Source organism: Oreochromis aureus, linkage group 1 (genome assembly GCF_013358895.1).
Source record: "Oreochromis aureus strain Israel breed Guangdong linkage group 1, ZZ_aureus, whole genome shotgun sequence".
Taxonomy (NCBI): domain Eukaryota; kingdom Metazoa; phylum Chordata; class Actinopteri; order Cichliformes; family Cichlidae; genus Oreochromis; species Oreochromis aureus.
The window spans coordinates 23,281,652-23,305,796 of record NC_052942.1 but is presented as its reverse complement, the minus strand read 5'-3'; the positions used below and the strand labels follow the sequence as shown (position 1 = coordinate 23,305,796).

The window sequence follows — 24,145 nt, the reverse complement described above, 5'->3', positions numbered from 1 at the left end:
GAGGGTTTGAGAGATCCTCAATTAAAAAAAATGTAGAAGATATAAGTAGGTAATGTTCCTGCCAGCACAGATACATTTTTTCTGTTTCAGTTGAGCAAAACTATTTCAAAATAAAAGCGTGTTGTACCTGTAACGCTTACTTGGGTTGAGAGAATCTTTAGAAAGCAGTCACACAATTTAAAACATAGATTTTGGTAAAAGTTACTGAACAGTTAAATCTGCAGCTTAGACATTTACTTAAAAAAAAGGCATACACATCACATTTACACTCCAGGTCTTCATTAGGTACACCGTTCAACTGCTCGTTAATGCAAATGTCTAATCACCAAACACACGGCAGCACCCAGTGCATTTAGGCATCTGGACAAGGCCAAGACGACCTGCTGACTTTCAAACTGAGCATCCGAATGAAAAATAAAAATGATTTAAGTGACTTTGAATGTGGTGTGCGTGTTGGTGACAGATGGTCCAGGTCTGAGTACTGATTTTAAATCTAAAGTTTACAGAGAATGGTCTCAAAAACAGAAAATACCTTGTTGAAAACAGACAATGTCTCGATGACCAGACTGCTTTGTGCTGATAGAAAGGCATCATTAAGTGAAAGAACTAATCGAACTAATCCAAAGTATGAAGAAAAGTATCTATGAATGTACAAACATCTGACCTTAAAGAGTGGGTGCCACTCCTGTCAGCTAAGAAAAGGAAACTCAGGCTTCAAATCGCACAGGTTACCAAATATTTACAGAACTGAAGATTGAAAAAACGTCTGCTGTGATATTCAGACGGCAGGGTCAGAATTTGATGTAAACACCATGAAAGCGTGGATCCGTCCTGCCTTGTATCAGTGGTTTAGGGTGCTGGCGGTGATGTAATGGTGTGGGGCAAACTTTGAGCCCCTCAGAACCAACTGAGCTTCATTTAAACAGCCTACCTGAGTATTGTTGCTGATCATGTCTGTCCCTGTATGGCCACAGCGTACTCACCTTCTGTTGGCTGCTTCCATGAAGTTCTGAAGACAAAAGCACCTCCAACCTTTTACTAGCAGGTGCAGAGTATGACTTCTTTGACAATAAAACAAACCAAAGCAGTTAACTATGCAGTATTACATGCTTTATTAAAGGACTGATCTACTGTTGTGTATTGCACAAGGATACTTTCCACCATCTAAGATCAAACTATATTTCATGATGCAGAGGTTTTATGACAGAAGTCCCAGCAGTTGTTACTGACCAGAGTATAATGTGGTTATTTTATTTGGAAAAAAAAGGAATGTGTAAGTAATGAAAGCAGTGCAAAAAGATGTGCAGAAACAGTCGAGCACAAGTTAAATTGTTTGCAGCGCCACAGGAAAAAATGCCAACCAATTCACCTAAAAACACATCGGTGCACTTGACGAAACAAAAATCCGTTCACCGTGATCTGTGATAGTAACCACACCGAGCGGAACAGGAAATGAAGCTGTGAGCAACAAAAGCAGATGAAAACCAGCATGTTAAAATCCTTCAGAGAAAATACAAAACAAAAAAATATTTAATTTAAATTCTAACCAGCGCCAGGCATCCTCCTACATATGAACACATATACAGAATCAGATCTAAAATGCCTGTTTTTAACATTTAATGTAAACACATTAATTACCAAAGCGACTTATTGCTATCTTGGCAACTTGTCCTTCATCAACTTGACTTACTGGCTGTGGCATGAACGATGTCTGTGTCCAAGGTAGTACCGGTGCTAATAAAGTGCTAATAGACCGCAGACAGCATGCTCAGGTTACAGTATACATGGCCTCTACTGTTAGTCTAATATACTGGTGTGCTAGAAAAGCAAAGACATAGTGTTTAACCACTTTACTACACTGCCCTTTGACTGGTTTGGGTATTGCTTTGGTATTTCTAATCGTTAGAAATCACAGTGGGGCGATTTAATGAATATGTGTTCCTGGAAAGTAGTTACAGTTTTGCACCAAAAATAAATATTTCCTGGTAAAACAGCAGTCACTTCATTTTTGACACGGACACATCCACGTTTGCTTCGGCAATCAAACCTTCATCTAAAACAAGCTAAACAAAACAACGTGTTGAGAGTAAAAATCACAGCCTGGTCCCACAGATTTACCAACTCTTCAAAAATGTTTTGAGCTAAAAATCCTCAGCAAGATATAAATGACAGTAAGGAGAACACAGAAGCTATAAATACAATAAATAGTTTTGTTCAGTACTCAGAGGGACTGTGAAGAAAAAAAAAATCAGACCCTGGGGTCAAACAGTCTTCTTTGTCTTTAGAGCCTCATTTCAAGCTCGATGATCTTTTGGTCTGCTGGTGTAACAGAGAGTTACATTTGTGTACTCTAAGGCAGTAAAGTGGAGGAAGTGTCTCATTGTGCTTCTCTCTCCAACTGTAAGCTTCTAAGCTCCGCCTCTTCCTCTGAGAAGGTCAGCAGGGATGAAGCGTTCTCTCCTCCGTGCGCTGTGAAACCTGCAGCTCCTAGATCTTGGCGACGTAGTTGTTGGGGAAAAGTCCCTGCTTCCCACGAAGGCGTCCTGTCCACCACCCGGACGCATCTGGCCGACAAACACGACTAAATTAGCGTCTCATAAAAAATAGACGACAAATAAGCCCCTGAATGCCTTCTTCGCCCTGCGCTTACCCTCTTTGATGATGTCGATCATGTCGTCAGCGTTGAAGCTGAGCTCGTCTGTGTCCTGAGCATCGTAGGCGTACAAAGCTTTGCACTGGGGCACCTGGGGTTTGGGTTTGGGTGCAGGCTTGGGTCGTCCTCCTCCCGGCGGAGGCCTGCTGGCTGATGGTCTGTGGGCCCTGAAGTAGCATAGAGAGAAACAAAGAGAGAAACGCGTTTGTGACTTTGTCTATGGTAGATCTCAGAATACGAGGGCATGCATAACCACCATCTCATTATACCATATACCAACCAGGAAACACCGATTTGAGGATTAAGATTTTTCATTTTCCAGTCAACACTGTAATCAAACTGAAAGTGTTTTAAAGAGATAGCAGCAGTTCATAAATCAGACACAAGATGGCGATATGGTGCATGCCATCTCTATGCCTGTGCAGAAGAACTGAACCTGTGTGTTTGTGAAGCCCTCAGGAGCACAGAGTGCTGATCCCAAGTCAGCAGCACCTTTTTTCTGCATACTGGCTGCATTCCATTACTTGCACATTGCTGTACCTGATTATCTCATCATCATGGCACGAGTTAGTGGATGGGATATACTTGGGAGCAAGTGGAAACTTTGTCCTCAAAGTTGATGTTAGAAGGATTTGAGCAAGTTTGAGGAGGACCAAATTGTGACTGGGTCAGAGTGCCTTCAAAACTGCAGCTCTTATGTGGAGCAATGGCCGGCTCCTGTGGTCCGATGTAACAGATGAGCTACTGTAGCTCAAATTGCCCAAAAGGTTCAAGCTGGTTCTGATAGAAAGGTGTTAGAATACACAGAACAGTCAGGTGCCCGTGCGGACTCCTGTCCACCAACGAAATGCCCAACAATGAACTGGACCATGGAGCAATATAGGAAGGTGGCCTGGTTTGATGAATCATGTTTTCTTTTATAACACATGGATGGGCAGGTGTGTCCATCTTTACCTGGTAAAAACCAGGCATCAGGATGCACTATGGGAAGAAGGCAAGCTGGTGGAGGCAGCATGATGCTTTAGACAATGTTCTGCTGGGAAAGCGTGGGTCCTACCATCCATGTGGATGTTACTTTGACATGTAACACCTACATAAGTGTTGTTGCAGACCATGTACGCCCTTTCATTGAAACTATTCCCTGATGGTTGTTGCCATCAGTGGGCTAGTGGAGTTCATGCCCTGGCAGGTCAGAGCTGTTTTGGTACCAACACAATATTAGGCATAATTTTGCAGCTGATCGGTGTACACTGTAAATAAAAGAGGGATGCAGTCTCTATGGCACCACCTGTTGGTCAGGCTGAGCAAATTCACCATCATCATCATCATCATCATCATTCAGGTGTTCTGAAAGCAGACGTGATGAGCAAAGAGAGCTCATACCCTGCTTTATCATTATTTTTTATCCTGCAGGGATAATATATAAAATCAATTATATTGTAGATATCCTATGTAGCAACTTGGACAAAAAAACAAATAAAAGTTAAGTAAGGCCATAGATCAATCCGTTTGAGCTGTAGTGTCCACTGCAACCAGGTTTCTTTTTAAAACCAGAAATGTCGCCCCCTGCTGGCCATGAAAAAGAACGCAGGTTTGAGGCGACTCGCAAGTAGCTTAACTTTTTAGTGCCGTATGACACATCTGTCTTTTATACACTGAACTGTAAAGCAGGCAGTGAAGCAGCCAGTTTTATACATATGTAACTTATGCATTGACCCAATAAAAATATTTACTCCTGTGATATTAAAATTGAACCAATATTTAAAAAAATAAATAAATAAAAGCACAGCAGTGATTCTTTCAACCTCCCAGAGATCTTTACAAATGAAAAAAAATTTGAGAAAGAATTCCCATTTGATTGAAACCGAGCAGCAGTAGGAGCAGGAAATAAAAATAAAATAAAATCTTAGTTGCATACTACGGCAGGAAGTCAAATTTTAATCATACAAGAGAATAAGCATGAGCATTTCCTGCTGCTGCAAGCTTTTGCACTCATGAAACACCAGTCAAAACACTGCAAACACTCCAACTCACATTCCTCCGTTTGAAGTGGGCGGTCTGCCTCCAGGACTACAAAAGAATAAATTATCCAAATTATGTCAAAATACAGAAACACAGCTACGTGTGAGAGTGTCTATAGTCATTTTAATATGACGTTTATAACTGTGTTCGTGACACGAGCCTGCCTAATGTCTTATTTTATGAAACTGGGCTGATTATCAAACTGTGATACATTGGACGTCTAAACACAGGAAAACTGTATGTTACATAACGCGAAATAATTACATGACTTCATATGTTTATTAACACAGAATCAATAGGAAAAAAAGGACTTTTCCACCACCTGAGTTTATCCGGGAACCAGGAACCTTTTAAGGAACTTTTTAGGGTTTTAAACCAACAAAGAGCAACAAAGAGTCAGAAGGAACCTTTCAATTCTTTGAGAAAAGTTCCTGGGACTAAAAGATCCACATAGTTTAAGGTGCGAATGTAAATTCTCATCAAATGGGATTTCAAAGCTGAGCTAAAACAGTGCTGTGTCATATTAAGTTTAAAAACAACGAGCGACATTTGTTTTTAGCTGAAAATCAAAAAGAAGAGTTGATAAACTGCTGATTTCTTTCAGCTGTGAAACATCACCTTAGTCATACAATTAAGATTCAGCCAACAGGTGTCAGTGATCAAAGCTAGCTTTGCTTGACTGCTGACTTGCTGGTGACTCTTTCAAAGTACAAATCAGCTGTGACATTTTTATTTCAAAGCTGGGAGACGTCAACATTAACCAAGCAAAGTGTAGATGCTAAAGAACAGGTATAACTTACAGCAGTATGAGGAGATCATGCACACTTTAAACTAATTAAACGCTTGAAGCAGTGATGGGAAAGTCCTTGTTTTGTGTGGGTGTGTTAGTCTGTCTGTTCCTGCCTGGACTGTTTGGCTATAGTGTGTGCCGGTTTCTCACCCTGCTGCTCCTTGATCGGGGACTCTCAGACAGTCTAAGTTCGGCTGCTGGCGACTGCCGCCTCGCTCCTTCACCTGGTTGATGTTGCTGGGCAGGACCGGGTGCGCTGAGTTGTGGGACGATGGATGCCTCTTGCTGTGATGCTGTGAGTTTCTCTGATTGGTGACATGGTTGGTGTTTCTTATGCCACCGTTCTGGTGAGAAACTGCAGAAAGAAAAGCTTTGTTGTCATGTGAGCTGTGAGAGAGATGATTCACTTGGGACAGGCGACCAGCAAGCTGCTCGGACGCTGTACCTGGAGGTCCCGGTGCAGCTCGTGATGGGGTGTGCTGGTGGCTTCTGGACATGTTCGAGCGACTCTGAGTGAAGCTCTTCCTGGTTGGGCCTAAAGGGGAGAGATGTTTAGATATTATATATGCAGTATAACTAGCCAGCAGCAAAGTAATTTAGATAAACAAAACTAAAACACAGTTGGATCCATAATTTGTTGGATAAAGAGATCATTTTTGCAGTTTTGCCTCTGCACACAACCACAGTGGATTTGGATCTAACAATAATTGTGACAACTTCTTTCTCAGTAACACAAAAAGGCATGAAATGGCACCCACAGACAAACAACATCTCAAAGAAGGAAACACAGCATTTGGTGTTCTAGACTTCAGGCAACCATTGACTCCAGAGGATTACGGCTCACTGTGAGAGCAGGTGACCTTTCCACAGGTTCGTTCATACTCACGTGTATTCTTGGGAAGCCCGGGTCCAATGCTGACCTGCAGAGATTTGCTCGAAGGCTTTAGGACAGGCATGTCTCCCTGACCCTGGACAAATGTGACCTGCCTGGAGCCGCCGCCACTCAAGAAGCCCCAGTTCTCCTTCTTCAACTTCATCTCCAGTCTGAGAAACACGACAGACATTTTTATATCATCGGACTTTGTTTTGGTCTTGTTTTTCCTTTTAGCTTCTACGTTTACTGTTGAAGTGTTTACTTACGTGTTACTGAACTTAAGCGGCAGCTTCCTCTGGGTTTTCTCCTCAAACCTTTGAGCAAGCAAGCTGATGAACTCGGTCTTAAAAGTGCACTCCAGCAGACTGTCGTACTCCTGCTCGTGCAGTATCAAGAAGTCGTCCTGCATTGTGCTGAAAGCACGAACAAAGCAAGGGAAACTTTAAGTGTTATAACAGATTAAATCTCACCGTTTTTCTGCTTTCTGTGAAACTTTGACAGAAGCCAAGATCACGAGTCAGAATCAGCTTTCACATTTGCATCAAGAGCCTCACAAAGCAGCTCTCATCTGAGGAGGGAGGATAGCTTGAGCTCGTAACCCGCACAAGGAAACTTTGTTCCTCCCAGAGAAGTCGGGTTTTTCTCTGATGAGCTTTTTACAACTCCTGCTTTCGCTCATTGCACCACCTGGTCTGTATTACCCCGCTGACTCAAAAGCCACATGTTACACCAGCAGCTCCACCTCTGAAACGAGCTATGCCGCGTTCCCATGAACAACAAAGCTACGATAAGTCTCTCGACTCCTTTTTTTTTTGCATTTTCACAATAAACTGATCACCGTTCTTTCCCCGCTATAGCATTTTTGAGTAATTTAGCAACGTTTTGGAGATGTGGACTAAACTGCTTTCAGTCAGACCTGAAAACACTAACATATACCAGCAGCTTAAATATACTCCACATGTTTTCCATGTCCCTCGTGTGACATTTACAGCAACATGGGAACTTCTTTGATTACAAATCCAGACTGTGACTTTGAAGTGGATTCATGGCTTTCTGCAGTGCAGTGTCTACAGAATCAGATGTTGTCTTGTTTTGGAAACAGTCAAATATCTGCTGGTATGTACCTCTGCTCGTAGAAATGTGTGATTCAGAACATCAGCTTTGAGATAACGGAGAGGAGAGCAGAGCAGGGGCTGAAGTTTGAAAATCAACAACATTAGCATGCACTTTACTTATGATTAAAGTAGCAGAAAAATACACTGGAAAAAAAAAGCTTCACCACCTGGAGGGATTGATGCAGCGATTGATATGTTTCGGCTGGGCAAAGGTTACTTAATCCTAAAGCCTCATAAGCGTGAAAAAAGCTGTTTCAGAAGAGTCAAACTGCAGGCCTGTAACGAGGAAAGAAAACTACTAAGGTGACTGGCGAAACTACAAAAACTGAGTCCTGGACGGGTAGTAGGGAACCATTATCTCTGATAAATGTGGTCAGGGGGAAAAAAAAATCCTGAATAATCGAGATTGGAGAGAAATCACGTGATTAAAAACATAAAAAATCTACAGTAGAACTCACAGCTATGTTTTATAGTCAAGGCTGGAGCATTTCCACAAATATAGCATGAAAAGAACAGCTGTGCAGCCTTACTAAAAACACACTTATCAGTTTCAATTTGCCAGGGAGCATAAAGATTAGAGTCTGAAGCAATGGAAATGTGCTCTGATGAGACCGACTGTGATCCAGGAGTGATTGGCACGAGAAGAAAGGCGGATGAAGTGCAAGCCTGTGGGTGCAGGGTTATGATCTGGAATTACTTTAGCCGGTCAGGTCTAGGTTAGGCAACATTATGTGCTCAAAAAACATGAGTTCAGCTGACTATCTGAATACACTCAATGACCAGGTGTCCCCCCATCAGTGGTAATGCCATTATTCTTTGGGCTCAAACTGTGACAGAGTGGTTCACAGAGCATCAAACATGATTTCCACACATGAACACGTTTCCCACAGAGTCCAGAGTTCTCGACCTCTTTGAGAACCTTTGAGATACGATGGAGACGACTTTACGCAGCAGTCGGACTCTCATCAGCATCATCAGTGCAAGATCTTCGAAAAAAAATTAATGCAACTATGGATGGAAATAATTGCTGCGACACTGAAACAATGCCACGGCGATTGCATGCCCTGATCAAAGCTAAAGGCGGTCGAATGAAGTGTGTGGCTCTTCTTGTGGCTGTGCAGTGTAAATTCTGAAATACACCAAAATTAAAATGCTGGTGTAGGTAGATTTTCTAGAGAGCAGGATATGGTGTAGCAGCAGGAAGCAACAGTTAGAGTTGACTTGTGTAAACAGAATAAGCACCACATTTGTTTTTATGGATGCCATTTGTGGGGCACATGTTATTAATTCTATCAATTATTAGACAGTATAATGACTTCTGTTCCTGCTTTGAGCTACAATAAACCTACATTAAAGTTATGTGATGGGAAAAAAAACCTTCATCTGTTTTCTTCCACTTATCCAATCCTAGCTGCTATAGGGCGAGGTAGACCCCAGACAAGTCACCAATCTGTCACACAGCTAAGACACAGAGTCAGATAACTAGTCGCACCTATGGGCAATTTAGAATCACCAGTTAGCCTAATGCCACTAACTGCATGTCTTTGGACTGTGGGAAAAGGCCGGAGTACATGGGGAGAACATGCAAAGTCGACCCAGACAGTGGAAATGAATCCAGGACCCTGCTGTGAGGAAACAGTGCTAACGACAACACCAATATTCTCCTTAATGTGAGTAAACATAAAAATAATGTTGAACTTTCTGCCTGACTGATAATGAAAGACTGGACTAATGGTTTCATCTTTGTGCCGTGTTGGCCTGAAGTCTGGAAATATCTGCTGGAGCATCATTCTCTCAGGAGAAAACCTTTCTCTCTGAGTTTTGCGGAGGAGTAAGAAGTTGTAAGCTCTTTGGACCTGGAAAAGGCAATACTATAATTTCTTTTGAATAATGTAACTCAGATGTGAAGGAAGCATTTTGCACCTCAGAGACACCGCTAAGATCTTGTCCACATCGATCCGCCTCTTGACCACCTCTGTCACCTGCCCTTTCTCTGGCCCCTGTTTCACCTTCTCTCTTCCAATCAGGTACACAGATTTTGGGGTCAGGATCAAATCTCTCTTAATTGCCTAATAGAAGGAAAACACAATGTTACTATTTTGCCAGTTGTTGGAAAACCAGACTGCAAATTTAATTGAACCAACCTTGAAGCGACGGTCGTATTTTGTGACTTTGTCTGCAAAATCGATCTTTTCTCTCTTTCCAAGAAACTGCCGGAGCTCAGGCCGGTCATCCATACCGAGGTAGTCACCTACGAAGTTTCTGTTGAGGCTGTGTCGCCGCCTCTCTTTTCGGTTCAGCAGCAGATCGGAAGCTGAATGAACCCAGAGAAAGAGGATAAGAGCGGGAGCGCTAGGCAGGTAGATACTTCCGGCAGTAAGATGCTCCCTCACTCACCTTCTTCCCTCATCTGAACATACTTCTTCCGGGCCACATATTTCCTCCAGGCTTTCTGGATGGTCCGGGCGTAGCCGTCAAACTTGCGCTCCCTCGTCTCTTCCAGCAGAAACAGCTGTAAAGACAAAGAGCGAGACTCAGCATGGCACACGCCGAGGGCAGCTCACTGCACAAACCCAAACACAGACACAGACACACCTACATGAACTGAGTGGAAGGAATGCATACTGAACATACCTGAGTACAGTTAAATAGACAAACCGAGCAGTCGGCTCGTCATTTTTATTACTCTACAGTGCAGGAATGAAGTGCTGGTGTCTGACAACAAGACCCGTGTGGTGCCAAAAAGTGATTTCCAATGTTCCTGTGTGTTTTTGATGTGTGATATATTTGCTTATATTGGTAAATAGCCAACAGGATTTATGAAAGTCTTATATATAAAATAAAGAAATCACCTATTTTGCCAGCATCTTTATGACGATCCAGTCCTGTTTGGCCACATAAAATCTCTTTATAGAACTATTATGTTATGTTTCTTGCAATTTTTGCTGCCCTCTTGGTCAAATCTCTCAGGAAAAATACATTTTTAATGTCAACAACACGTTTTACCCGAATAAATAAAGGATATATAAAAGTCACTTTGCCAAAACAAACAGATTTCAGCTTTAACCTTATGACAAAACATGTTTTCTGGCTCAAAATGACTGGATATCATTCATGAGAGATATATTTGATAGGTTATAGGCCAACAAGTCATTTGCACCTGTTTAAATAGCAGCGGTCACTTTTTGGCAGACGACAAACAGCCGCAGCTTGGTTGGATTGTTGTAATGAAATTGTTTGGCAGTTGAATCAACAGAGTAATGCCCTGCAAAGCTGCAGAGCCGATGGCGAACACGTTTAAACTAAAAAGATCTTTTAACGTCCAGTGTGAACAGGATTCTGATCTTTGCTTCGAGATGGACTTAAAGACATTAACACTTACCCTTTAAAGTAGAAAAACTTAGAATTTAATTACAATAATCCTTAAAATTACAATCCACCAAGTGTTTGTGCTCCTCGCTAACACTTATGAGCAGACTCATCTTTTCACCGGGATATGTCATTTCCCGATGGGCGTCGGGACACGCAATCACACTCTCTGCCCTCTCCCTGCCAGACTAAACATCCTGCCCGGTGCTGCAATAGGCTTGGCATCGACAGAGCCGGCCACAGGAACAAACCGCAAGCAAGACCGAAACACAACACAGCAGATCAAACTTCACCCAGAAAGGCTGCGAGCAGAAAAAACACACTGAGTCACAGAAACAGTGACACCACAAAATCAGAGGCTACAAGAGTGATTGCACTTCCCAGCTGACAACTCCAGGAGCAAACAGCAGGTGGTGTTTTGGTTAATATTAGCGGAAGCTAAAAGGAAATGGTGGCAAACTTCCTAATGTCTTTATTACACAAACATCTGGGTGACTCTTCAAATCAAAGCAGTGCTGAAACAAACAACTGTATTTACTATAAATAAATAAATATATATAGAGTATGGTTAATTAATTACACGTGTACTCACTTACTTGTAAAGGCCTTATACAAATATTAGGGAATGGATTATAACAGTAGAAAGTACCAGATAAACAGTACTGAGCAAAAATCTTGAGCTACCTCTCATTTGTTGATATTTTGTTTCTAAGGAGCTTAAGTGGGCTTAAGTGACCGTTCCCCCGGCTTTCTAAAGGTCTTTTAGAGTTTTTCTTTGGACAGTATCTGCTTTTTCACTCATTTTCAGTCCAGTCTGTACCCTGACCATTTTCAGAGGAATGTTTTTAACACTTAACACTGACCTTTGAGTCAGTCAAGGCTAAAAAGACACCGAACTTTGCGGATGAACCAGTGCTGTGTCTACAAATAACAGAGAACTTAGGAAAAATCAATTTTAAGTTGTATCTTTAGGCACTTTGTTATCAGCCTGTCACAAAAACATAATTTGCTCCCATTTCTTTAGTTGAATCTACAGTAAACCCAGCAATAACACAGTGTGACACAAAAAAAGAATATTTTTGGTTCCTAAAGAGCTACTAGCTAAAAACCTGGCATATCTCAGCAATGCAGTGTTATAAAATCTGAGGAAACTGGACAAGCTGAGATTGAAAGAATAGGTGAAAAACGAAAAAAAAAGCCATTCTTATATAAAGGTGCAAATCATCATCAATATATGCAGAAGAGGTACAACAGTGAGTGTCTCTAAAACACGATGGAGGCTCTTTCATGGTTCGGGGCTTCATTTCAGCCAGTGGTGTTGGAGATCTTGTCAAATTACAGAATTATGAATGCAGAAAGTATCATGAAATCCACCGTGATGACAGATGATAGAAGAAAGAGAAGACAAAAAGAAAGAAGTCAGAGGTTATTCCAAAGCTGAAGGGGGCCTAATGGCAAAAAGCCTTGTACCCTTCAGATCTACGCCTCGATTTTGGAACAGCCAGGAGGATAAAACACGACGATCTCAGGCTGCAAAATAGCTCATATGGGGTCAACATACCTGCTATGTTACTTGCGCTAAACCACAATGTGCTTTAAAAGCAAACAGAAAAACCTTAAAAGTCAATTCAAACATGTAGAGGGAACCACAGGAGTGAAGCCAGGAGTGGGGTGATGTGATGCCATCTGCCAAAAAAACAGCAGGAATCTGAGATGGATCTTATTTGGAAGAAGCATGACTGCACAACTCTTCTAATGTGTGGTTTGAAAATTAGCCCAAGTTTGTGGCCCAACATTTGTATGCAAGGGGTTAGGACACATTCAGATTAGTGGCTTCAATGATTAAACATTAATATGATGCAGGAAACAGAAGAACAGCTGCGACTGCTGTATTAAAAAAAAAAGGGTTTTAATAACTCTTTAAGTGAGCTGTCTGTCATAGTCACTCAGCTCTGCTTACAAAGGACCTCTGATGGACAGTAAGCCACGAACAAATCCATCATCACAGAGGGGCTGAAACTCCTCCAACATCTGGCCTGGCGTCAAACAAACTTTACTTATTACAGCCAACAGAAAAACGCTTCAGTCGCCCGGCTCATTAGCTGGTGTCAGTGTCTTATCATGCACAGAGACTTGTTTTGAGAAGCCTGGCAGCTCATTTCAGCGGTCCGCCCCATGTGATATTTGCGCTTCATAAACACACCTCAGTGGCTCTCAGTGTGGTGGCGTGGGGGGATGGGGGCTCCTGGCAGTGAGCGGCCGCAGTAAATAAGTAAAGGCATTCAGGATCCGCTGTAAGGCCTGAATCGAGACTAAGATGTCTGTGTTTAAAGCTACTAAACATACATCTGTGGGCGTGCATGCTTACCCTTGTGTGACGTGTACAAATGTTAATGGGTGAAAGCGCAGGGCTGCACACAAGTGCTGCTTTCATAAGAGTCATGAGGGAAAAAAAAAGAGGTTACGGTGGAAAAAATACGAGCCTTTACGATGTCACCCCAAACTCTGCAACCACAGCCTGCGCTCGTGTTTTCATTTCAGAGCGGCGGTGACTCAGTGCTGACGTGGTGCAAGGGTCGGGTTCAGTCTCCTCCCCTGTGACGAGGGTTAGAGCGTGATTTGGGGCTCTGATGTCCTTTTATGGTGCTCAGTGCAAAAACTGATGACTTGAGGCTTTTTGCAGCCCGCTGATGACGCTCTGACAAGAGATGTGAGCTGCTACAAACTATCTGTTGTTTTTACTTTATGCTTTACACTCCTGGAAAGCTTCCTGAAAGAGGCCCTGCATTATAAATGGACAAACACAACAAGAGAAGATGCGACAGTCCGAAAGAGACGCAGCGGTGAAACGTACCGACTCGGGGGCTTTGACGAAGATCTTGGTGCGGCCGAGCTGGAACTGATCCTGGTCCATGTTGACGGACCGTAAGAGATGAAGGACGCCTTGTTTCTCGTCTCCCCGCCATGTTGGCCAGGATTCTTTGGTTAGGATGGCGTACCTGTCGAAGTTGAGCAGCGATAAGGAGCAGAAGTTGAATAAAACGTATCTTTCATAGCCTAGTCAGACAGTGCACCTCGAACCACGGTGAAAAAGAAAAAGAAAAGCTTGATACCTGTTGAGGAACTTCCTGAAGACCCTGCGGTAGGCGTAGCCAGCACGCCTCACTCTGATGTTTTCCTTCAGACCCAGATACTCCACCTGGTGCTTCACCCTAAAGACAGAAAAACCTCATTCAGCATCAGATAAACCACGAATTGATGAAATGTGTTCATTTTTCATACTTTTAGTGATATGTACAAACACTAATCAATAACAGCAGATTCCTTTTTCTCAAACTTCTAAGCAATCAACTGTAAGTCTTTTCACAGCACGTGAAGCTTCCACTCATACTAGAGGAACTGATAATCGGAGGTTATTGTATGCAAATGAGTTGCTTTCCTAACTTTTTCCTCAAACAAAGTAGTCAAACTTCCTGTGAAAACAGCAGTTCCGGTGCTAATTAATGATCCACCCTCACAACAGGAAGGCGGTACGCTCCGAACAATACACCATCAGACTGTATGTGAACATGCAGTACCCAAAACCTGAGCGCAGGGACAAAAGTGTAGGAAACTGAAACAAAGGGATAAAGAACGGGGAATGCCTGAAACATGTCTCACATGTCTTCAGAGGGACAAAAAAAACCCCAAAAAGACAAAAAAGCTAAGAAAATTAGTAAAGATAGAAAAAAAATTGGATAACGATCTCATGTGCTATAACACATACTTAAATAAGAGAAAAATGTAACAAAATTAGTCATAAATAATGTAATACAGCATTTTGGTGACGGTGCATATTGCAAACAGGGTAGTTTTTCATTAGATTTAAACATTTGATAGGACTGTGGATCAGTTTTAACCCAGACTTTTGTTTTTAATGTATCACTTTCTGTGCTTTATTTCTTTTAGTGTGGTTATAAATGTCAGTAATCTCTTTTTTTGTCGTTGATAATGTTTTCATGCTCCGTTTTTAATGGTCTTTGCTTCATATTTCAGTCAGTTTTCTCTTATTTCATCTTATTTTTTAAATATATTTGTTAATTTCCTATTGTGTTTTCTACTAGACAGCTTGAAGTGGACCCTTTTATTCTTTTACTTTTTCCCCTGATATAATAATACAGCACTATGGTTGTATCTGATATAAGCACAAACTCAACTATGAGGTCAGACTGCTTAAAAGGCTCAGTTTTAGACAGTTTTTTCCACTCTTAACTCTGCATGCATAAAAATGTGGAATTGGAAATGAGCATATTAGATCAACTTCTAGTGTTTCATTGATGTATTAATAGCATATTTTGGTGTCCACAGGACATGCTGTCATGGGTCAGTTTAGAGAGATGAGGTTTTTCATACTTGTTCAGTCTTTTTCTAATTGTACTTTCATGAACGTTAACATGTAACATGCTAACTGAAGCCTCTCGAGTCTGAGATGTAGCTCTTGGTTTTTTGCAGTTTGAGTATTGTTGGTTTGACGTTGGGGTGAATCTGTTGGGACGCCCACTCCAAGGAAGACTGTAGGACAAAACCAACAAAATGGCAAAACTGCTTTTATAGAAGCGCTCACACTTGCTGATGATCAATTAATCGAGTGCATTCGATTATCTTCTTAATTTCTTTGGAAGCAGTAAGGGTATATTTAGTTTTTTCCAACAAGCTATTTTTTATATTTTCATGGTGCACATGATCTTGTAAACATCACTTTTTCATGGTTATCATAACACTTGCCACTGATTGGCTGCTCCTGCTCAGACCGCCCTCAGGATCGGTCGTGTACACTCGAGTGCTGCCCTCATGTTTTGCTTGGCTCTGAGGAGTAAGCCGTCTAATGAAACTGTCTTAATCTTTAACTTTTCAGGACAACAAGGAGTGAGTCCTAGTGATTCAGTCACTTACCGACTTTCCTCCCAGTCTCTGGGCTTCTTGGTCTCATTTGGTTTGATGCAGCGGATGTAGTGCGGCGTGCATTTCATCAGTGTGCTCACCAGATCGTTGGCTTGTTTCTGAAGGATGGAATTAGAGCAAACATCGAAAAAGGAAAGATAATGATGAGGCTGGCGCGTCTGTGACTAAATTACTGGCTCTTTGCTGACTGGGAACGCTGAAGGACATTCCACTGAACAGCAAACACGCACATTATCTCAGCAAAGGTCTTTTCCACAGTGACCCTGATAAACAGAAGGCACAGCTGCACTCACGCACCTTTATTTTGCTGCCTGCAGTTGTGGGTCGACCCTTCTTGTCAGCATTGAGGTTTTCTGGAAATAGTGCTCTGATGAAGCTACTGTTGGAGGACAGAAAGTGAGGGATTAGGTCAAAAAAAAGAAAAGAAAAAAGCTCTCATTATTCTCATATCAACAAAAACAAACAGCTTTCGGGCTAAAAATCACACCAGGGCTCCCTGGCAGTAAAAAAAACAAAAAAACGCAGTTAATGATTAAAGAACCGAGGACCCTTGACGAAGGTCACTGATTTAAATTCCTGAACCATTTGGTAAGTTTGAGCTGGGGGTGGCTGGGAAAGCAAAAAAAAAAAAAAAGTGTGTGTCCACACTGTGCTGTATTTGTACAAACAGCTTTCTCTGCAGCAAATCCCCACAAGGCCTCTTCTGTAGAGACCGAGTGAATAGTTTTACTTGAGGAATTCCTTCAAAGAATAAAATAAGTAATTTCTTTTGACTGATACTGGGTCTGGAAAAGGAGAAACAAAGAAGAACATTAAAATAAGACAGAGTATCAATCCCAGTACTTTTTTTTCTCTCGTCTTTCTGTAACTAAAGGGGAATTTTTTAGTGAAGTGCTGCTTGTTGACTGTGTGAAATGACTCATGAGGGAAGGGGCTGCTAAAGCTAGTTTTTCACTTCACAGTAGAGATTTAGGAGTGAAATTGTTAATATCTACAAAATCTAGAAAGAAACTACTTTTTTTTTTCAAATTCATATATTTGAAGTTGAATTCATACATTCTTCCAAATATATATACAGAAACACAGGATTTAGACGCTGTGAACCTGCGCTGCTTCACCAGTATAACAAATCATTTGGATTTTAGTCCTAATCAGGCGGAAACCTCAGAGCATGAGAAATGAAGCCAGCATGGAAGTGTTTTTTTTTATTAAATGTTATGACTTGATGTGATATTTGTACTAAAAGACTGTCCAAGAAGTACAGTTTGTGCCTCTAATTGTTGGTGAAAAGAAATCGTAGCATTTTATTTTTAGAATTTGTTGCTTAGCACTAATCTGTGTCTGTGGAGACTGTGGTCACAGCTTGCTAACAGGGCTTCATAACATCAACCCGTAATTCAGCACTTCACCTTGTAGTGTAAAATATAATTACTTCTGGGTCTAAAAACAACCATAGCAACACCTGAAGTCCTACAGTAGGTCGAAACATCAAAACACGGCTTGACAAGCTGATGAGTGACATCACAGTGACTACGTCCATCTTTAATATACAGTACGTGGTCCTGATCTAGGTTCAGCATTAACTTTAAATGCATCACAACACCAGGATGTGTACAAGGGGTAACTGAAGCATGTAGCTCCACATGTTCGTATCCATATATCTATTTAAAGTAAAAATAAATAAAATTGTATTTTATTTTTTTTAAACTGGATACGCTTCCTGACACAATCCCAAAGGAACTTGTCTCCCCTCCTGGGATCAAACCTTCACTCGTTAGGTGATTACGTAAATGGCTGCGCTGTGAAGCCACCAGGGTTTCTTGCTGCTGGTCAGAATGTGGCAGATATTTGTGAACTTTCCACATCTTCAGGTTCTTCTCAGCTAAAAGTACCTTTTTACTTAGTTGAGCGCCATTTAAACTATGCACACACACACACACACACACACACACACACACACACACACACACACACACACACACACACACACACACACACACACACACACACACACACACACACACACACACACACACACACACACACACACACACACACGGTGGAGTAACAATAAAGGAACAGTGTGTGTTTTTTAGCTTTGGGAAGTCATCGTCATTTATGGTCCCTTATGAAAATGATAAGATAATAATTTATATTTCCTCCTCACTCCTTTTAAAAGCGCTGCCTAGTTAATAATGTAGTTTATTTAAATTACTGCTGATGTCTTGTTTTTTGTTTATGTTGTCAAGTTCCAATTTATTTAATTACTTTTTTAAAGGCTTGTTTAGATAATATGATACAGGTAAAACTCGGTCTTAAATTAACACACACTTCTGGCTAACATTTGATTAGTTTATGATTTCAAAATGCTGTTTTATGCTGGTGTAAATCCCACACCCTTTCTGGTTTTCTCCCACGTTGGGATTTGTTTGATTTTAAACTTCTGACTCCGCGCTTGGACACAGAAAAAAGGATCAACAGTACCAATAGATTCAAAGCCTTCTAATACTGTCCAGCTGACAATACTGGTCAGCCCTTTCTTCTCCGTTTGGACCTGCTGCTTGAAGAAATGGGTGTGCTTCCTTCCGCCTCATTGTGCGACCGTGTACGACTCTTTATCTTTGTGTGCATGTCGTGTCAAATGCATCAACGCATCTTCTAGCACGTGTCTGAATGGGATTTTGGCATAACCTCCTTTTGCGCCTTACAAAGGAAACCTGTAGGGATTGCGCAGACAACATAGGCTGTTTGCACAGATGGGCACTTTGACACACACAAAAAAAAGCCCAAGAAAGCATAACACAAGGGGAACAGACACAACACAGCCCCACAAGCAACCTGCACCTGCAAGGGCAGATTGAGTAGACCCCGAAAGCCGCATTATGGGACAGCAAGCAGATGCGATTGAGGGTAGAGGGCACGGCATAACCCCACCCTGCACACTTTTGCTACATCCCGCCAGTTTCCAGATGCACTGCTACGTCTGAAGCTCTTATTCAGCTGCTTTCAATTATAACCATATGATCACAAAGACGACTCCCTTCAAGCGAGCGCCATAGAAATGCTCGGTGCAATGTGCAAACAGGAGTTCCTTACATTTCACTGCTCTGCATCAACTCAATGAGGTCGGTAAAGAGGACGTCTCGGTTCCTCTCACAGAAACCTTCCGCGTCGTAGGACACCTGGAGGAGAGACACACAGAAGGATTTCTCAGGAGTCATTTTTATCAAAAGAGGAGTAAACTGAACTCTATGAAACCTCCAGCAAAATGGAAGATGAGCCCTGTGTGAAAATAAAAAAGCGTAACTCATATTGTGGCCTAAATAAGTTTATGGGAAAGAAACAAAAACAAAACATGAAGGGTTTCAGGGTCCAAGCTTTACACGTCCCACGATTAGCATCCTTATAAAACCAGCAGTGGTTTAAGTGTGTAAATTAAACTCCATTATTTCTCCTGTAATGTAGGCTGAGACGGGAGGAATGTTCTGAGAGAGGCATGGGAGCCTCTCGAGCCTTAATGGCACGGCTCATTAAGCTTACGGCATGTGTGCCAGGCTGAGGCCACCACACATCTGGAGAATGACACGAGGCGACCTCTACTCAGACCACCAAAAACCTAAAATAATCCACAAGAAGACTTCTAGTGAGCTGCAATGCTCGGCTCGATGAGCAGGTTTAATACGGGGAGGTAAATTCCTCCGCAGACAGACAATGGAGAAGGGTAGAGATGGTGCACAAAGCTACTTTAGAAGTGGAAACCTTCTGAGGACAAAATGACGACACAAATGGAGGAACCAGCTGCGTATAACTAGTATTTATGACAGATCATACAAGCACGGAGGAACAGCTCCAACACCATTAAAAAAATGCCATTTTTTATGGTGTTGGACTTTTTGTTTCCAGAAGTTGGTCTCCTACAGCTGGAGACTACATGCAGAAAATATTCTTTCAAAGTTGACGTCAGGGACGAAGACAAGTGCACAGAGATGCTTGACTGTATATATACACACTGCGTATATATTACCGTTTTATGTCTGCAAAAAGCTGAATGGCTCGTCGCTCAAAACGCAGACGCTGTTTGAAGCCAGTTGTCAGGGAAAGCAAACAAACAGATCAAAGTGAAACTGACCTTGCCAGCATAGTGGTGGATGATGAAGCCCTGATTCCAGCTGTTGAAGTGTTCATGGGTGTTGATCTGGACTCGGAGCTTCTGCAGCATCGTCTGGTCGGCCCCCTCGCCCACAGCATGCATGGTGGCACAAACATCATCCAGGATGCTCATGATGCCAGGAGGATTCTGGGGATCACGGTAAACTTTAAGTTCTTGATCTGTTATAGCTTGAAGATCTTTTTTTGACCTTTTTCTGTCTGATCTGCAGCACATGTGTACACAACTCTGGCCTTATATGTAGATCTGAAGGGACTCTGCACCAATTTCAATCATTTTTAAGTCACTTATCAAATAAAACAGCTTTTAACTGTAGATTTGGTTTTGTTTTCTTGACTTTTTCTGCCATTTTATATGCATTTATTATCATTTGACAATAAAAAGTTGCAGCCTTAACTTGTGCCTCCAGAAGTGGCACGAAAAATTTGAGCGCTGGGACATAAGAAACCACATAAAGCTTTGATTTTGAGGCTGAAACAAATTACTAAGGGTTGGTATTTATCAAACACACAAAGACATTTTACACATTTTAAAATGAAAACAGTAGAGCTGATTTAAAACAGAATGTCCTAAAGATTACTCTCACAGTGGTTGGTCCCATTTTTTTTTTCATTATGCCCGAGGCTGATCATCGGCCTTCAGACCAGATAGCAGCAACGGCCTCTCAGACTCGGAGAGCAGTGTTAAAAGGACACGCGTAAATTTGTCAGCGCATTAGCCAAAGAACTAAACTGTCAGCCACTGATACAGATCCCCGGCTCCTCTCAGATGGAGGCTTGTGTTTAAACCCTTGTTGTGGATTTCATGGATTAGACCTCTCAGTAGGACAGATAAATCAAATTAAGAGGCATGTCGGCGCGTTTGAGGGTATTAAGCTGCGAGTCATGGCAACAGAGCAGAAACTTGGCAGTAAGTTGGGCAACTCAGTTTACAATACTAGTAAACAAGATTAACAAATGATCACATCCTGGTTTATTGTGGTTTATAATTTTTTCATCCTCTAAAAATATATCTGTTTGTGTTTGAGTCTATTGATGTCTATTATGTTATTAGAGTGATTGATTTAATTTGTCTTCTCCTCTACTATACAGGTCCAAGGTTTGATCTAATCTCCATACCGTTTTACTTTACAAAGTAATCTGTTACTTTCTTGATGATAAAAGTCTAGAGGGTGGATATTTAAATCAACCTCCCCAAAATATAAATTCACTATCACATAGGTAGCATTTCTTTTTAAATAACTGAGGTCTTACCAAGATTGTCTATCATGTTTGTGGTTAATGAAAATAAAAGGCATTTTTTCTATATAAAAAAAGAAATGTGTATATTTAGTATGAGCAACAAACGTCCTATTCAGAGTTTATTTACTTTGCTCTCGATGAGATCGCACACAATCTTGTTGTTGAAGTATTCTATAGGAGTCCACTTGATGCCCTCCTGCACATATTCCTCCTGCAAGACATGGAAAAAAAAGTTGAGCGTTAGAGAATAAAGCATCTGTGGAAAAAAACCAAAAATGGAGTGAGGGGGCGAAGAAGAGAAGAGTGTGGAGAAACATTACCTGCTCCGCCTTTAGAGTCAGCTCGATGAATATCTGCTGGAGCTTCTCATTCACAAAGTTGATGCAGAACTGCTCGAACCCATTTTTCTGAAGAAGACAAGAGGGTGAATAAAATCTGTACAGCCTAAATGAGCTGCATGTGCAGTGGGGTGCGGATATCCTCTAAGCTCAATGGGCTTTGTTTGGACAGGGAGCGATGTACTGACTGCCTGATGTTAAAGGAAGGGGAGCATTGTGCATTTCGCAGCGCATACAATGGACCTTCAGCCTGAACTTTAGGCTACAGAGGTCTGCAGCTTCCTTTCTAAAAACCTGCAGTCACCAGAATGCAGCTGACCTTTTCTTATATTGTGCATACAAACAACTCTTCAACCTGAAAAAACAGCCAAACCTGGATCAGATTAGATGCCATTTAGCTATCAGAGATAGAGTCACGGTCACCATAGCAACGTCGATAAAAGGGCTAAAGAGCTGTTTGTAAACCACAAATGTCCAGTCTCATTAAACAAAGCAAACAATGAAGTAATCAGATTAAAAAAGCATGCTGAAGACTGCTGTCTCAATTAGGAGATGGGACCTAATCCACATACTTTTTACATTAGCCTCATCCTTTGTGTTAAATCTGTTTAAATGCTCATTGCTAATAGCAGTTAATCTCATTTTCACATTGCTGCATTCCTGCAGCCATGTGTCAGCCTGAGAAATGTCCAAAAAACACTTACTTGGAAAATTTCAAATCCATAAATGTCCAACACGCCAACATTTAACTCCTGATGATCCTTCACCATGGCTTTGTTGATGGACTGAAATTAAAAGATTAAAAGTTGTTGTTACCAAAATATAACCGGCTTCAGCACTTTGTATTGACTATCGCAAAGCACTGTATGCATGTAATCATACCTCGACCAGAAAGTCAAACACACGCGAATGCAGGGCTTTGGAGAGGGCGTCACGCGTGTAAGACGCCTGCTCCACGTTCAGCGTCACGTCGATGGACTCCACCGCGCTTCCCCACTTGCTGTCCATCTTTCGACTCGTCAGTTTCTCCTTCAGACGGTTCTGGTCAATCCCCAGCAGGAACGCAGGAAAGGCTAAAACTATTAAAGGAAAGGAGGGAAAAGAAAGCAGTTGTGACTTTATAAGTGTTATTATATACAAATATATATTTATAGGTTTTCTGACATTTTAAAGTTTTAATCATTAATCAAGAAAACAAACAGCTGATTAAATGAAAATGATCATAACCACTGTATTTGCTTGACAGTCTTTTGTTATAATATTCTGCTACTGCACTGCTATGATGAGGTGAGAAATAAAGCAGCATGTGAGTATTGGATCCTTCTCTGAAGTAGCTACGAGACACTTCTGTGAAAACCAGCATGCAAATCAATACACAGGACTGGACTCTTCGAAATGCAACCTCTGCATTAGCACAGAAAACACTGAAATCCACGGTTCAAATAAATCTGCCTTTTTAAACTTCTCATAATCACAATGCACATGACTGATGTAAATCCACAAATATAAAGATAATAGTAGATGATTCAGAGGTAATGAGCTTTGCACTGCAGCTGAGTGTAGCGTAAAATATAAAAATAGCAGCTACTGAACTCTTCAATAAAAAGTGTGGCACACACCACAGATCAAGACCCGACCTGGCGCTGATATTGTCCCCTGAGAGCCCCTCCCTGCCTTATTACAGTGACTCACTTCCCCTAAAAGGAAATAGCTCTCAGCCCTGCAGACTCGCTGCGTCTGAGAATGCATCAGACCACGCTAGAAGCCCCCCCTTTTGGGACGTTAGGGTGTGACTGACCATACGCCCGATTAAACCGTGAGGAAAAGTCGTCCTTTGTGTTTGGTAATAAAGGTAATGGCTGTATATGACGGCCCGGCGGTGTGGACACATTCTGTGAACTTTGGAAACAATTCTCATGTAACTCTGTGTTTTCCTGCAGATTTGTTAGTCAAAGCAGCAGCGCATAATGTAGATGTCGGTACAGACGTTTTCAAAGCATGCAGCTTCACTCCAGTAAGACATCAACAGTCCTGTGACAGTTCACTTCATTTCCCCAATATCAACTCTTGGATATTTGCATGTTAAATTTGAACCGTGGGAGGTTTTTAGTCATTGTTAGAGACTGGCCACCTGTTCAGGGTGTACCCTGCCTCTCGTCCCATGGCAGCTGGGACAGACTCCTGTGACAATGAATTGAATTGATGGATGGAGTTGTTCAGTCCAAAAAGGCATTACTAATTTTTGAACTGAATTAATGTCAACATATAATGGTGAAAAGATATGACGACACTCATGTCTTTAAAACTAGTACAGCTCAGAAAAAAAAAGACGAAACACTGGCTGATTTGGCAGTGGCCATGTCCATCATCTATTTACAGTCTGCCTACTTTAATCTTTATACTTTTTTGGCGCGCTCTGAGTTTTAGTAGTTAATACTAAAGTGGCTTGTGCAGTTTTATATTAGGAGCAGTAATACAACAGCACACTGCAGTTAAAGCACACAGGAAAGGAGACTGAGAGGAACAGGAAAGGCTTAGATTATGAAATGCTGCTGTTACGTCTGCCCTGAACAAACCAGCACTTTGTAGACTGGCAACTGCACTCTCCTCTGCATCATACAGACGCAGCATGAG

At 41.6% G+C, this 24,145-nt stretch overlaps 1 protein-coding gene across 2 annotated transcripts in view; it reads right to left on the bottom strand.

Annotated features, from left to right (window-relative positions):
- Nucleotides 1-1,088: 1,088 nt before the first annotated feature.
- The window catches only part of myo1ea (myosin IEa), a 50,731-nt gene continuing 27,674 nt past the window's right edge, over nt 1,089-24,145 (bottom strand). The window contains exons 10-29 of one of the 2 annotated variants that reach the window (XM_031758020.2): nt 22,394-22,590; nt 22,216-22,296; nt 21,494-21,580; nt 21,301-21,384; nt 19,894-20,061; nt 18,861-18,946; nt 16,062-16,143; nt 15,756-15,862; nt 13,937-14,035; nt 13,678-13,822; nt 9,852-9,966; nt 9,599-9,768; nt 9,378-9,523; nt 6,606-6,752; nt 6,352-6,509; nt 5,911-6,000; nt 5,616-5,820; nt 4,688-4,723; nt 2,651-2,820; nt 1,089-2,564 (exon numbers count right to left, since the gene is read on the bottom strand). In XM_031758020.2, the coding sequence (XP_031613880.1) occupies nt 2,488-2,564; nt 2,651-2,820; nt 4,688-4,723; nt 5,616-5,820; nt 5,911-6,000; nt 6,352-6,509; nt 6,606-6,752; nt 9,378-9,523; nt 9,599-9,768; nt 9,852-9,966; nt 13,678-13,822; nt 13,937-14,035; nt 15,756-15,862; nt 16,062-16,143; nt 18,861-18,946; nt 19,894-20,061; nt 21,301-21,384; nt 21,494-21,580; nt 22,216-22,296; nt 22,394-22,590 (2,450 nt within the window). In that variant the 3' untranslated portion in view covers nt 1,089-2,487. The remainder of the gene's footprint in view (nt 2,565-2,650; nt 2,821-4,687; nt 4,724-5,615; nt 5,821-5,910; nt 6,001-6,351; nt 6,510-6,605; nt 6,753-9,377; nt 9,524-9,598; nt 9,769-9,851; nt 9,967-13,677; nt 13,823-13,936; nt 14,036-15,755; nt 15,863-16,061; nt 16,144-18,860; nt 18,947-19,893; nt 20,062-21,300; nt 21,385-21,493; nt 21,581-22,215; nt 22,297-22,393; nt 22,591-24,145) is intronic. The other variant, XM_031758021.2, reaches the window with a different exon arrangement.